The sequence below is a fragment of the Physella acuta genome, unplaced genomic scaffold (assembly GCF_028476545.2).
Source record: "Physella acuta isolate Inbredline_101_S28 unplaced genomic scaffold, ASM2847654v3 ptg000101l, whole genome shotgun sequence".
In the NCBI taxonomy this organism is placed as follows: domain Eukaryota; kingdom Metazoa; phylum Mollusca; class Gastropoda; family Physidae; genus Physella; species Physella acuta.
The window spans coordinates 264,737-279,516 of record NW_026731621.1 but is presented as its reverse complement, the minus strand read 5'-3'; the positions used below and the strand labels follow the sequence as shown (position 1 = coordinate 279,516).

Sequence of the window (14,780 nt, the reverse complement as noted above, 5' to 3'; positions counted from 1 at the left end):
CTACTAAATCTTGTACTTAACAGAGAATCGAGAATCTACATTAACCAGATCTAGATAACCTATAATATATTACTGCATTTGATAAGATTCGTCTACTTAAACTCTAAACGCAAACAGTATTACTAACAATAACAGTATTTTTATTTAGAAATTTCGGCCACATATTTATATTATCCACTAAACTGTCAATAACAGTATAAGGATCTTCAATTCCTAAGAGTTCAAGTTTTTTAACGTATTTTTCCTTTTCCGCGGGTGCGGTTCTTTACATACAGTGAACGCCTCCAGCGCTGGTGAACAGCTGATTGTGTTTACGTCCGGCGTACACCACCGTGGCGGCGGACGTAGGTATCACGTGATTTAGGTCACATATTTGCAAGGACTCTATAACAACATCAACAGTAGCGGTCCCATAGGGGCCGCAACCCAATAAACCCAATAAATTATAACTTATTAATTATCCCCCCCCCCCTGGCTGGTAACAATGATATGTGTTACATTAATATTAATGAAGTCACATTTATGATTGAGGATTAGAGTTTTTCAGGCATCTCTTCGAGTGACACCTCCACTTCACATCCTCCCCAAAGCAAGTCAAACGCCCAAGAACGAAATTGAAAATATATTTTATATAGAAAATATATATACTTAAACCAGCTTACTGTGTCTTTATCATAGGTTTAGTCAAATAAAGCGCTTAGTGCATTAAAGAAATAACTCGTTCTCGGCCTATTTTGTAACAAAGGCGCTTTATATAGTTTTACTTCCCTTGGCATTAAGACGACCTAAAATAAGTCGTGGCTTAAACGATTCTCATGCTATCAAGTTATTTATCACATTCTGAGAAACCACAAGGGCTAAAACTAAAATGTGTTTGTAGACTAGAACATTATGACCTGATATATTGTATGTTATCAATTCATGTGATACATGTGCGGAGGGTGAGGCATTCACTAATAAGCGTCGTATTCTCTGATGATACTTCATCGACCAATTGACGTTGGGTTGATGTGTTTGAAGTTTAAAAGGTTAGGGTTCTTTTACGATCTGGGGTTGCTAGACCCATAATTAACATATCTCTTTTTCAAATTAGTATTCGAAAAAAAAAATATCACATCATAGAATCTATTTGAATGACGAAACGTTTTAACAAGCCTAAAAAATATTTCGATTTAAAAAACAAAACAAACTAAAATAAAATAACATTTTTTATTTAGCAGAAATTAAAATATAATTTTAAAGACGTTAGTATCAGAGCAGTTATGTATAAATAAAGAGCCGTCTTTAAAGTATGTTTAAGGTTACTAATCGAATGCATACCAGCGCACTTGGGCACTGTAGATCAATGAATCTGCCCATGTCTCCAAAATGATTTGAGCACTTGTTGTTGTGATCACTCCCATGTGAAGAAAATACCTCATGTTTACGTCTTTATTTGTATCTATAGCTTCCAATGATAACACTACAGTCGGTGGCGTCCCGTAAGGCTTGGCGAACTTGATAGCTTGAACACTTTGCTTATGATCATTGCCAATCACCTGATAGGTATTGGAGTTTCCGAAGGAGACAAAACCTTGTTCTTTGTGTTCGGTCAATTCTTCAGCCAGCTCTTGTAAACATACTGATACTGAAAAAGTAATTTCGTTGCTTTTAAGTCGAGGTTAATAAAGTGTTTATGTCTTCTTTATTTTGTTCTTTTACAAAATTATTATAGCGTATCAATAAAATGTGATCTAGATAACATGAACTATTTAAGGTGAAACAAATAAATGTTCTTTTACACATAATATAATTAGTTCGTCTTTAAACTATCTCAATAATTTTGATTGCAGACTACGTTTACTTTGCAGAAAAATATTGAACCGCATTAGCAAAAATGCTTTTAAACAAAATAAAGGATTTGAAAGGATACATGATATCTGTGCAAAGTAACAACTAAATACTTACAGTCAGTTGATGAAACTACTGAAATTAAACCCAGCACAACAAGGAGTTTTCCGTACATTTTTATTACTGAAGAGACATTTAGATATGAAGTATATCAAATGGGCTGTTATGTTCTTATCTCAGTAATTATTATAAAATACCATTAATAAATATATACAGTAAAGATTTGGCAGCATATATTTTGCATTGTGAAGAAGAAATTTTTTAAGGAAGTTTTAAACCTACTGCTTTATCTTATTTTCATCATACATAATATACACATGCTTGCGATGAAAAATAATTTTATCGAAAGATCCAACTGAAGTGACTTATTAATAACATATTTACTATTTTTTCTTCTTTATAATTTTTTTCACTTGAAAGAGATTCATTTCAATAGAATTAAGTAGGCCTATTACGTGTAAAGTTTTTATGATCCGTATATGCCGTTGACCTCGATTATTTTCTTTTAGCATTTGTTTTTATATTCTCTGTCTAACTAACAACAAACAGCAAGGCAGCAGTTGTTTGATTTTTAAATTGTTTCTCTTAGATGAGTGGTTGTCCACAAGTTGAGCCTCATCTGCAACCATCAGTTTAACCGACTCGACCATGTCGATAATACGCATTATAAAATAATGATGTTTCGAAAAACATGTTTGTACTTAATATATTTTCTCCACAGAGTTTAATTCAAATTATAATACGAGTCTAATGGGAATGGGTTGGTTGGATGGTAGAGCATACGACTTTTACATCGAAAGTCTCGAGTTTTATTCCCTGTTAATTGAACATCGATAAGTTAAATAAAACGTTAATAACAACTTTGAAGCAACAAGCAAGTTTGCCAAAACTCAACAGATTCTGCTCACAAGTTGCTGATAAAGCCTTTTGACTTTTTAAAAAACAAATACATATAAAGTGATAGATAACATGATATCAACTCGGTCACTACAACACATGAATGTATCAAATTTTAGTAATTTATCGCAAGGTTTCTTTAAATGTCGACAGAAGCGGGCTCCTGTGAAGAACTGATTTCTCTTATTTGTTTTCAATCTAAAGTTTAGGACGCTAGTATGACACAAAATGCATTTACATACTACCGTTGTTGATTGTGACTGCGCAACCAAGGATTTAAGAAGATTAAGTTAAAGTATAGTCAAATAAAAGAAAAAACACCCAGAGTCCCACCTGTTCACTTTGTGCAAGCCAATGATAACAACACAAACTGTTATGCATTAAAAGTTTCAAAATTATAAAACTACTTACATGGAAAAATCGTAGTTTTCGCTAGCAAAATTGTAGATGTCTGGTTGTACAGAAACCTTACCAAAAATAACTACATTTTATATACAACTTTTCATGAATTTTTTAAAGTTAATCTGAGAATAATTTGTTAGATATTATAGAAAATGACAGTTTAATTTTTGAAATGTCTTTGTAGTTGTTTGATCAAAGCTAATTATGCTTGAGCCGAACCAAATTGCCTTTGATATTTAGCTTGTAACGACGTGTGACAATAACCACGGAGTACCTAACAGCAACATTGTATTTAATTTTAATACCCGCATGATTTAAATATTTTAGACACCCACGTGTCGAAGATAACTGTGTTCATCCAAGATGAATTTTTTTTAAAAATATGAGTGGGCGTATGTGTTTAACAGCCTACATTGTCCATTTGCTTTGGAGCCGAACGGTATCTCATCACATCTGAAGCACAATGACGTCTGACATAAACTTCTAAACAGAAAATAATTCCGTGTTTTCAAATTTTTACTACGCTTTGTAAAAAACAACTAGTCAACTTTTTTTTTCACATACAGTAAATTCTTTTTACTAAGCAAATTTTAAAAAAAAGAATTCATGAAATGGATGTTTTCTAGAAAAGAACACATTAAAGTAAAAAAAAAATATATTGAATGCGAAAAAAATTTGAAATTTAATTTTTTATTTTACTACTTTGTGATTTTCAATGTCTATTCTATAGTATCGGCAATAATGTTTATAACTTTACGGTAAATAAAAGTTACATCTGTAATAACACTGCGAATTAATATTGTTTAAATTTTTTCATGGGGCGTTGGTAAAACAATAGTAACCGCTGTTTATATTTATATTTTTAACGTGTTTCTAAACCTACAATGGGTGATGTTTTTTTTTATCTTGTATATTTTACGTACAATCATATTAACAATGATGTTTTAACTTTACATTTTTAAAACATCCCAAAGGGGGGGGGGGGGGCTGGTGAGAGGTCGATGGAGCAGGAATAAATTTGACCAGTAACTATGAAGATTAATACGTAGCTTTCGCGAAATACATTCAAAAAATGTCCTTTTGTTAAATTGTCTGGGTTAAACACGCATTGGTAGTGGATTCAAAGAATTCAGTAACCTGAGATGTTTACTTTAATATAGTAGGTTATAATTCAAATGCTTCCTCCTTCAAAGGCTACACTACTGTACAAAAGCTGAAGCATTATAAAAACTCTTGTTTTCAAGCTTTTCTTTAAATAATTAACTTGCGATTTTTTTCAACTTGGCTTGTGGGTCAAGGATCGATGACAATGAAATCTCAAATCAAATTTGAGTTAATTGGATGACTACCTAATTTTCTAATAAATTAGTTAATATTTTCAGTAATTATTAGGGTGACTTACTACTATTCCGCACAATAATACACGTAATTTCATGTTCATTCGGTGCAATTTTTTTTTTACTCAAGCAACTCTACTTAATAAAAAAAATTCATAAAAAACGTTTTAATAACAAGCTTTTACTTTTATGTAATGATGCACTAAAAAGTAGAAAATAAATTATAGACTACTATTTAAATAACTATAAAGAAAAGCGTGGGTAACTTTAGTATCTATTGGATACCTTTACTAATGTTAAGGAAGACACCCACGCTTTTCTTTATAGTTATTTAAATAGTAGTCTATAATTTATTTTCTACTTTTTAGTGCATCATTACATAAAAGTAAAAGCTTGTTATTAAAACGTTTTTTATGAATTTTCTTTTCAGTACTTTACATGTTTTATTTACAATAGAGTTACATGACTAAAAACCATTGCGCGCCTACTGAACATCACGTTCAGTAGGCGCGCAATGGTTTTTGAACGCAGCCATTACGTGATGGCGCAGCTATTGAAGGTGATGACGCGTGTGGTGTGGTTGGCTAGACATGCCTACTAATTCGGTCCAAATTTTTATTAATTCATAAAAAATTAATTAGGCATCCAATTAAGTCAAATTTAGTTTCAGATTGCATTGTCTTCATGTCTTGACCCACGTGCCAACTGTGAATCGTATCGGTCAAGTAGAACTGTCCGAATTTTCACTCCTGCGTTTCCGTCTAGACAGACAGACAGACTGTCGAGGAAGTGAGTTAAATAAAAGCTTGTAAAAAAATTAAGTACTGAAAAAAAAACATGTACAATAATGAAGAAAAAATTAGAAAATAAATTATTTTCTTTTAAAATATAAAAATTATTATTTAAATAACTTTAAAGAAAAGCGTGGGACTCCTCATAATTATTAGAAAAGGGATCCACTACATAGTATTTAAAATAGTAGTGTATTATTATATTACAATGTTGCAGTCTACATTTAGAGTGATGCCTCATCGGAAGAAAACATAAAATAACAATTCATTATCTGCAGTATAGATACTTTTAAAAAAATACTTTAAAAAATACAATTAAAGCATTTTAGTTAAAGGGCACTTTTTATAACAGATTTTGAATCGCTGCAATTTTAATTTTACAGAATGTATGTTGAAGCTGGGGCCTATATTGATCTGGTGAGTTAAACAGACGTAGCTTATTAAATATAAATATTAAAGTTTAAAAAAATATAATCTATGTTCGTTAGTATCTACGTAGTTATAATAAAATAAAATGGTTAATTCAACAAACATGGGCGCCTGAAATATTTGGAATGCGGGGTGTTTAAAAAATGCGATGTTATCGTTCTATATTATAATCTTACTCGTATTTCATACGCCTACTCAAACAAATAAAGGACACCTGTTGGTTCAGCTAAGCTGGTGCATAATTAGCTTGAATCCAACAACTACAAAATGAAAAACATTTTTCTCCAATATCTAGCCACTTATTCTCAGATTTGTTTCAAAATGTTTTGTTAAAACGTTTTGAAACTAATCTGAGAATAAGTGGTTAGATATTGTTAAAACGTGTATATAAAATGTAGTCATTTTCACTGTGGTTTTCAAATCAACAGCATACCTCAATTTTGCCTTTGAAGGGAAAGAATTCTTCGCTGTAAGGTTTTTTTCAAATATTTTTCTATATGGCTTCTTTTTAGTGTGTACGGTTTTATATTTGTGTCGTAATTGAATAGACAATATTTGATTTGTAACATTTTAATTTTGTTTATAAAAAAGGATATGCGCAATAATTAAAATATACACATTTGTAGACTCATATTATTCTACGACCTATATTGTTCAAGGTATAAAACTTTTACCTTATAAACATAATAGAAGCAGCATTACCGATTATTTTATACCTTCTATTTTAGTAAATACTATATAAATAAGTAACTTCTATTCGATGTCAGCTTAAATTATATTTATAGCAAAACCAAAACCAATATTTGTTTTTACCGATAATTAATACAGACAATCCAAATATACTCTTGATTTAAAAATTCACGAATAATTAACGTATGTCAATTTTTGCCAACTTTGAAATCCACCATATCTTTCAGCAATTTAATTGCATCATAGTTTTCCAAGCAAATTATGTGCTGTCAATATAATTGAAAAAACAATACATGATTTGCATACTTGTTAAATGTACTGCCCTTACATTTAATTCTTCAAAATGAAAGTATTACCGCAATAAAATATAACAATTTAGATATTTCATTTTATTTTATTACTTTTTTTTGAAAGTACAGTATACTAATTACATATTTATATAAACAAACTGACATGTTTTATTTTAAAATGTCTGTTTCAGTGAAAAGTAAGATGTACCGAACTCTCCTTGTTGTCTTGGGTTTAATCTCAGTAACTTCCTCCGTTGACCGTAAGTGTCAAGTTTTACTGTAAAAAATGCACCATCTAAGTTATTAGGTATATAATTGACGTTAAAAACCATTAGGTATCTATTTCGAAGATTTATTTTTTAAAATGACATTCTGAAAATGTAAATTTAGTCTACACATATATTATTTTTAAACCATTATATAAAGAATTATGTAACACGCGTAATGATTTTGTTTTAATATAAATGGTACATCTTATGTAAGTCCGTTTTACTGACACCCCATTGAACACTGAAAAAAATAATTATACGACAACATCATCAACAATAATAATTGAAAATTGTAATCAAACAGATTACTTTTTCAGTATCAGTATGTTTACAAGAGCTGGCTGAAGAAGTGGCCGGTCACAAAGAACAAGGTTTTGTCTCCTTCGGAAACTCCAACACCTATCAGGCGACTGGCAATGATCATAAGCAAAGTGTTCAAACTATCAAGTTCGCCAAGCCTTACGGGACGCCACCGACTGTAGTGTTATCATTGGAAGCTATAGATACAAATAAAGACGTAAACATGAGGTATTTTCTTCACATGGGAGTGATCACAACAACAAGTGCTCAAATCATTTTGGAGACATGGGCAGATTCATTGATCTACAGTGCCCAAGTGCGCTGGTATGCATTCGATTAGTAACCTTAAACATACTTTAAAGACGGCTCTTTATTTTTACATAACTGCTCCGATACTAACGTCTTTAAAATTATATTTTAATTTCTGCTTCATAAAAAATAATTGTGGCAAAAGTATTTGGTGTTATTTTATTTTAGTTTTTGTTTTTTAAATCGAAATATTTTTTAGGCTTGTTAAAACATTTCATCATTCAAATACATTCTATGATGTGATATTCTTTTTTTTTCGAATACTAATTTGAAAAAGAGATATGTTAATTATGGGTCTAGCAACCCCAGATCGTAAAAGAACACTAACCTTTTAAACTTCAAACACATCAACCCAACGTCAATTGGTCGATGAAGTATCATCAGAGAATACGACGCTTATTAGTGAATGCCTCACCCTCCGCACATGTATCACAGGAATTGATAACATCTAATATATCAGGTCATAATGTTCTAGTTTTAGCCCTTGTTGTTCCTCAGAATGTGATAAATAACTTGATAGAATGAGAATCGTTTAAGCCACGACTTATTTTAGGTCGTCTTAATGCCAAGGGAAGTAAAACTATATAAAGCGCCTTCGCTACAAAATAGGCCGAGAACGAGTTATTTCTTTAATGCACTAAGCGCTTCATTTGACTAAACCTATGATAAAGACATAGTAAGCTGGTTTAAGTATATATATTTTCTATATAAAATATATTTTCAATTTCGTTCTTGGGCGTTTGACTTGCTTTGGGGAGGGTGTGAAGTGGAGGTGTCACTCGAAGAGATGCCTGAAAAACTCTAATCCTCAGTCATAAATGTGACTTCATTAATATTAATGTAACACATATTATTGTTACCAGCCAGGGGGGATAAATAATAAGTTATAATTTATTGGGTTTATTGGGTTGCGGCCCCTATGGGACCGCTACTGTTGATGTTGTCATAGAGTCCTTGCAAACACGTGACCTAAATCATGTGATACCTACGTCCGCCGCCACGGTGGTGTACACCAGACGAAAACACAATCAGCTGTTCACCAGTGCTGGACGCGTTCACTTTATGTAAAGAACCACACCCGCGGAAAACGAAAAATACGTTAAAAAACTTGAACTCTTAGGAATTGAAGATCCTTATACTGTTATTGACAGTTTCTTGGATAATATAAATATGTGGCCGAAATTTCTAAATAAAAATACTGTTAGTGTTAGTAATACTGTTTGCGTTTAGAGTTTAAGTAGACGAATCTGATCAAATGCAGTAATATATTATAGATTATCTAGATCTGCCAAAGCCCCCCCCCCCCCCGAAATTTTTTTACCCCCCCCCCCCCCGAACGAAATGAAATGTGTATAATTTATATAGAAAATATATACTTTTAACAGTGTCCGCCCCCCCCCCCCCCCCGAAAATTTCAAGTGCCCCCCCCCCCCCCCGAGTAAAAAGTCTGGAAGAAACACTGCAATTGACTCCTACAAAACCCACACTACAACGGCTAATATAATTCATGGGTAATAACTACTGCTGTTCTTAGATCTCAGCCAATCTGGGTAACATGTTATAAAATTTAAGACCCTTATAATCCAGCAGGGAAGTGATCAGACACATTAATACTGATGTTCAACCCTCATGATGGCCAGCTCCACCATTTTCTAGCCCACAATAAAACCAAAGAGGAGTCAGTACCACTGCCCTCCCCTGAAAATTTCTCACCTCCGTGATACCCAGGCCCACAGAGATAGTATCTCTTATATAATTTTGACCCTCAGGGCCCAGCAGGGAGAACAAAGGGGAAAGTCCCACTGCTCTCCCCTCAATATTTCTCACTTCGATGTCATGTTATGTCATTTATAGCACACATGGCTTATCAGGGGAAAGCATTAAGGCAGATTAGTTAGTACCATCCCTTTTTACATCCAAGAATGTTAACTCTGGACAGCTACACACTAGGTGCCTACTGTAAACTACTAGACTGTAGGCCCTATGTAGACCTGCAATTGTATCAATTATAGACTGGGTCCATTGTTATTATTCTAAACCATCTCACTTATAATGTTTCTATCTTGGTTTGTTTCTTTTATAAACAGTGAATTTTAAAAAAAAAAATTAGCCCATTCATTAACCTAATATTAATGTGGTTATTTCTTGTTGGTTGGTATGATCTAGATTCTACTACTAGGCTACATAAACTAGATACCCATTTGAATTTAATTAAACTCAGTCCAGTATCAGATACATATTGCTGTAAAAAGACACAAAGTAGGTAGGCCTTAGTAATTTATTAAAGCCTTCTACTACAATAATATCAACTACATGCTTGTATAAACTTTTAAAAATTTAATTTAAGTAGCAGATTCTAGATCTAAGTCTAGTCATATAATCTATTTCAATTTCAGAAAATTTCGTTTGCTAAAAAATGATTAGATTATAGAGCGAGATTTTAGATCTTAGAGACAATTAATTGCTTTATTAGGCCTATTATGACTACTTTTGATTTATTATGGCTGTATTTTAAATCGAATGTAGATCTAAATTTTGTAATTAAATTTAAGTAAATAAGTAGATTCTACCCAGCGGAGCCAGTCACCCTAAATCCAGAATCTAGATCTGTGGTCCGATTTTTTTTTACGCTATGTTTAGAGCTAGATTCTAGATCTAGACGTTAAAACACTATTATTAGGCCTACTTTTAAATCTTATTATTCTTATTGTTACTTTTGACTTTGTCTTTTACTACACAAAGTGTCGAGAACAGATTCGCATATTATTTTCCGCTGCTTCACTCACACCGCTGCGCTAAATATTGGCTAAAAATTGACGGCGTCTACGTTCTGTTAACTGTCAATCTCTATCATCTTGGTTTAATATAACCCTTGGCAGTCGAAATAAAGGAATCCCTTTAGATCTGCCACTTCGAGTATCACGACCTTTCACAGCACAGATCACCATTTTGAATGAAGATTTGTACACCGCGATGGCGGATGTTTACATTCAAGAACGGATGTGACGTCATATGAAAGGACTCTATTACAAGCTTTTATTTAACTCACTTCCTCTGTCTGTTGTCCGTCTAGATCGAAACGCCGGAGCGAAATTGCGGGTACTTCTAACTGACAGATACGGTTCGTAATTGGTTCTTGGGTCAAGACATGAAGACAATGCATCGTGACATTAAATTTGACTTAATTGGTCGCCTGATTATTTTTTTTATCAATTAATTAAAATTTAGACCAAATTAGTAGGCAGTTCTATCCACACGCGTCCTCACGGCAAAAGCGCGTCATCGCGTTCGATAGCTGCGTAATGGATTTAGTCATTCAGCTCTATTGTAAATAAAAACATGTAAAGTACTGAAAAAATTCATAAAAAATGTTGTAATAACAAGCTTTTATTAGTCATGTAACTCTATTGTAAATAGAAACATGTAAAGTACTAAAAAAAATTCATAAAAACGTTTTAATAACAAGCTTTTATGTTATAATGCACTAAAAAGTAGAACATAAATTATACACAACTATTTAAATTACTATAAATAAAAGCGTGGGTCTCTTCTTAAATATTAGCAAAGGTATCCCATAGATACTAAAGTAGCCCACGCTTTTCTTTATAGTAATTTAAATAGTAGTGTATAATTTAATTTCTACTTTTTTAGTGCATTATTACATAAAAGATTATTATTAAAACGTTTTTTATGAAAAAAAAAATTGCATGATCTTTGGTGAGCGATTTTTACCTGTGTTTCATGTCATGTGACATGGGATTATGTGTAGTTCGTACCTGTAGCCGTGTCAGTCAGACCCAAGGCTGCTGTGGACACGGAGGGTGACGTTGCCTATAGGTAGATCATAACAATGTAGACCTAATGAAGGTAATGTGGTAATATAAATTATGTTTATTATTAGAATACTTATTTGTGTATTCCTGCTAGTGTTGCATGTTGCACACTAGTTAGGTTGAGTATTTATTTAAGCATTTAGCATTGTACTGCTTATTGGTACTTGTTGGCAGTACTGTGTACTGGCCGTAACATATTTAATTACACGTGGTATTTCCAGTGATGTAACCTATTGTTTACATTTAAGGGTTCTGTTTTCGCTGTGTTCTACATTGTTTTTATGTGTTCTACTGTTCTCTACTGTTCTACATCGCCGTTTATGGTTTGATGTTAATGTCAATAAAGCCAGTAGTTGACAACACCAGCGTCGTTTCATTGTGTGCTTTATCTCAGGGTCAGCCCAAATGTAACACTCACTTAATGGGGATGCTTATTACACATTGAGGTGTTGTGTTTAAAAGGTCACACGTCGTCACAAAAAGCTAGACCCTCCCTCATAAAATGATGTCACACCTAAGCCTACCGCCCCCACCCCCCTCAAAATTGCTGTCGAATTGTTTTTAAAACATCGATATTTTTCCAAAATCTTGTCAGAACTCTGTCAACATAGAGTATTTTGATCAAATCCTATTACAATTTTTAAAACTGTTTTCTTAAACGCGAAATAACAGCTAAAACTTGTTTTCTAACATTGCTTTTTTTAATAATGCAAAAACGTCACACCATCTGAACCCCTCATAACACACCGTCACAAAATTACGGACCCCCCCCCCCCCCCACTTATCTCTACGAGTTTGACGTCATTTATGGACGAACCCTAGGCAGCGTGACCGACTGCTCCCCTTTTGATTATTTTCAGCAGAGCAGCGCCTTTATCGGAGATTTAAGTCAAATAAAATGTAAGCAAGTTAGGACTGCTGCAAAGACAACATATATAATCACCTTTCAGAAACTACGAATTGAAGCTGTCACTAAAGCTAATTTTATGTGTTGTAAATGGGCCAACCTAATTTTTATAACTCACTTCATGCTTACTTTTTCGCCTTCTCGGTGCCTGATTGAATAATATGCAAAACAAAAAATGGCTCACATTGTCTGTCAGTATCTTTACATAATATGTTCTTTATGTCATACATATAGCTTATGTATATACGCAGAGTTTCTTCAATGTATCTCTTGAGGGGGATGGGTTGGAAACGTCTAAGCCCCCTAAAGGAAATAGAATTTATATAGAAAATATATACTTCCCCCGGATACAAAAGTTTTTGGAAGAAAAACTGGATATACGCCATCAGTCACAGCAGATTACAAGTAGGCCTACAGACCTAAGTTTGTTTGCTCGTGTTTTATTTGCCATAAATTAAATGAGTGATCTATTTTCTTTTTCTGCTATCATTGGAGTATTTGTTTTTGCGTTGCCAATCTTGTGAGGTATGTTAACTGTTTTAGCAAAATCGTAACGATGCCGTCTGGTACTTCCTTTCAACAGAAAATGACAGGTCACTCGAAGGTCAGCAGAGGCGTAGAGACCCATCCTGCATCCCATGTGAAGTATCAATTTTTGCGCCCTCCCCCTCTCGCCCATTTATAAATATGGTTACCGTGAAAAAGCGCCCCCCTCCCCTGAATTAGAAAAGTTAGTGGCACTTTTTACCATTCACTATCTCGTAATGGATTTTCTTGTAGTGCCACAGAATTGACGTAGAAACAGTTAAATCATATTTGTATAGAATTTAATACTCCAATTTAAAATGAACTTTTAAATTTTTTCTACCACTTTTTGCTCCCCCTTAAGGTCGACCCCCCCCCCCCCCCCCAACCCGCATTCCCCAGCAACGCCATTAGATAGGATATCTTTCCAAGATGTTTTGAATTTTCATTTTAAATAGGTTGTTACTATTTAAATATGAGCCTCTGTTTCATTCAGCCTATGGGCTATCAGGTTCGAAAGATACTTTACTTACTTTTTTTATATTCTTTTAATCTAGAGATAGTTTTTATCTTTTCGAATAACAATAAAAGACTTCACTACATAATTACATGTTTGATGAAAACCAGTGTCATGCGATGATATTTCCCGTCCCGTCCAAGGTGGAGCCCCATCTGCTAGGTAATCAGATTGTATACCAAGATATGTAACCCGTACTACTTAAATAGAATTAAATGCGAAGGACGAATAAAACAACGTGTATAATAGTTTTGAAGCAACAAAAAAGTTTTCCAGAACACAACAGTCTCTGCTAACATGGTGGCCAAGCTTTTGGACTTCTTAAAAAACAAAAACAGATATAGTGTCGACATGGGTTTTGAACCCGAAACTGACGGGATGGATGACATGCTATCAACTCGGTCACTACAACACATATCAACGTATCAAAGTTTAGTAATTTATCGCGTGGTGTCTTTACATGTCGACGGCAGCGGGCTCCTGTGACGAGCAGATTTCTCGATCACGTCCACTGTTATTTGTTTTTAATTCAATCTAGAGTTAAGTACGCTAGCAGGACACGACAATGCACTTACATGCTATTTTTTGGTGATTATGACTTTGCAACCAAGGATTTAAGTAGATTAAAGTAAAGTATCGTAACATTTTTAAAAACCCTGAATACTTAAGACACTAAGAGGACTATCTGAGTCCCCAATCTTAAATGTCTGGAAACCACCGATAACAACACAAATTGTTATACATGAAAACGAACATTTAAATCGTAAAAATTACAAAACTACTACTTACAGGGAAGAAATCGTGATTTTTACAACTAAAATTGTAGATGTCTGGCTGTACAGAAAATAATTGCATTTTATATACGTTTTCATGAATTTGTTAACATCAATCTGAATAATAATGAGTTAGGTATTTTAGAAAATTAGTTTTAATTTTTGAATTGTCTTTGTAGTTGTTTGATCAAAGCTAATTATGCTTGAGCACAGCCTGTGATGACAAACAACCACGGCAGTGGCGGAACTAGAAAAAAAATGGCCTCCCCGCAAAATTTTTTTAGGCCCCCCCCCATATATATATATATATATATATATATATATATATATATATATATATATATATATATATATATATATATATATATATATATATATAAAACACAAAATACGAACAGAGCATAGGATACTGTTCGAGTTAACATTTTTTTTCAATTAAAACAAATTACTACATCATGTCATGTGGAAGTGCATTAGTTTTTTCTTTCTTTTTTTTTTTTTTTTTTTTTTTTTTTTAACTTTTATTTTCCATAAAACAAAAATACAACATATTTACAGTAACATAGTTTACATATCTTTGTAAGTGTATTAGTGTTTTGAGAATATCAGTTTCATTTTACC

General features: G+C 33.1%; 2 protein-coding genes across 2 annotated transcripts; one reads left to right on the top strand and one right to left on the bottom strand.

Annotated features, from left to right (window-relative positions):
- Nucleotides 1-1,304: 1,304 nt before the first annotated feature.
- On the bottom strand, nucleotides 1,305-2,540 carry LOC131930808 (uncharacterized). The gene is made up of 3 exons (XM_059287435.1): nucleotides 2,438-2,540; nucleotides 1,948-2,013; nucleotides 1,305-1,627 (listed from the first exon to the last, which is right to left on the bottom strand). Exons 1-3 carry the CDS (start codon nucleotides 2,538-2,540, stop codon nucleotides 1,305-1,307), a joined length of 492 nt encoding a protein of 163 aa, XP_059143418.1.
- Nucleotides 2,541-5,701: 3,161 nt separating this feature from the next.
- On the top strand, nucleotides 5,702-7,635 carry LOC131930798 (uncharacterized). The gene is made up of 2 exons (XM_059287427.1): nucleotides 5,702-5,734; nucleotides 7,300-7,635. The coding sequence occupies exons 1-2, from the start codon at nucleotides 5,702-5,704 to the stop codon at nucleotides 7,633-7,635; spliced, it is 369 nt and encodes a 122-aa protein (XP_059143410.1).
- Nucleotides 7,636-14,780: the final 7,145 nt, after the last annotated feature.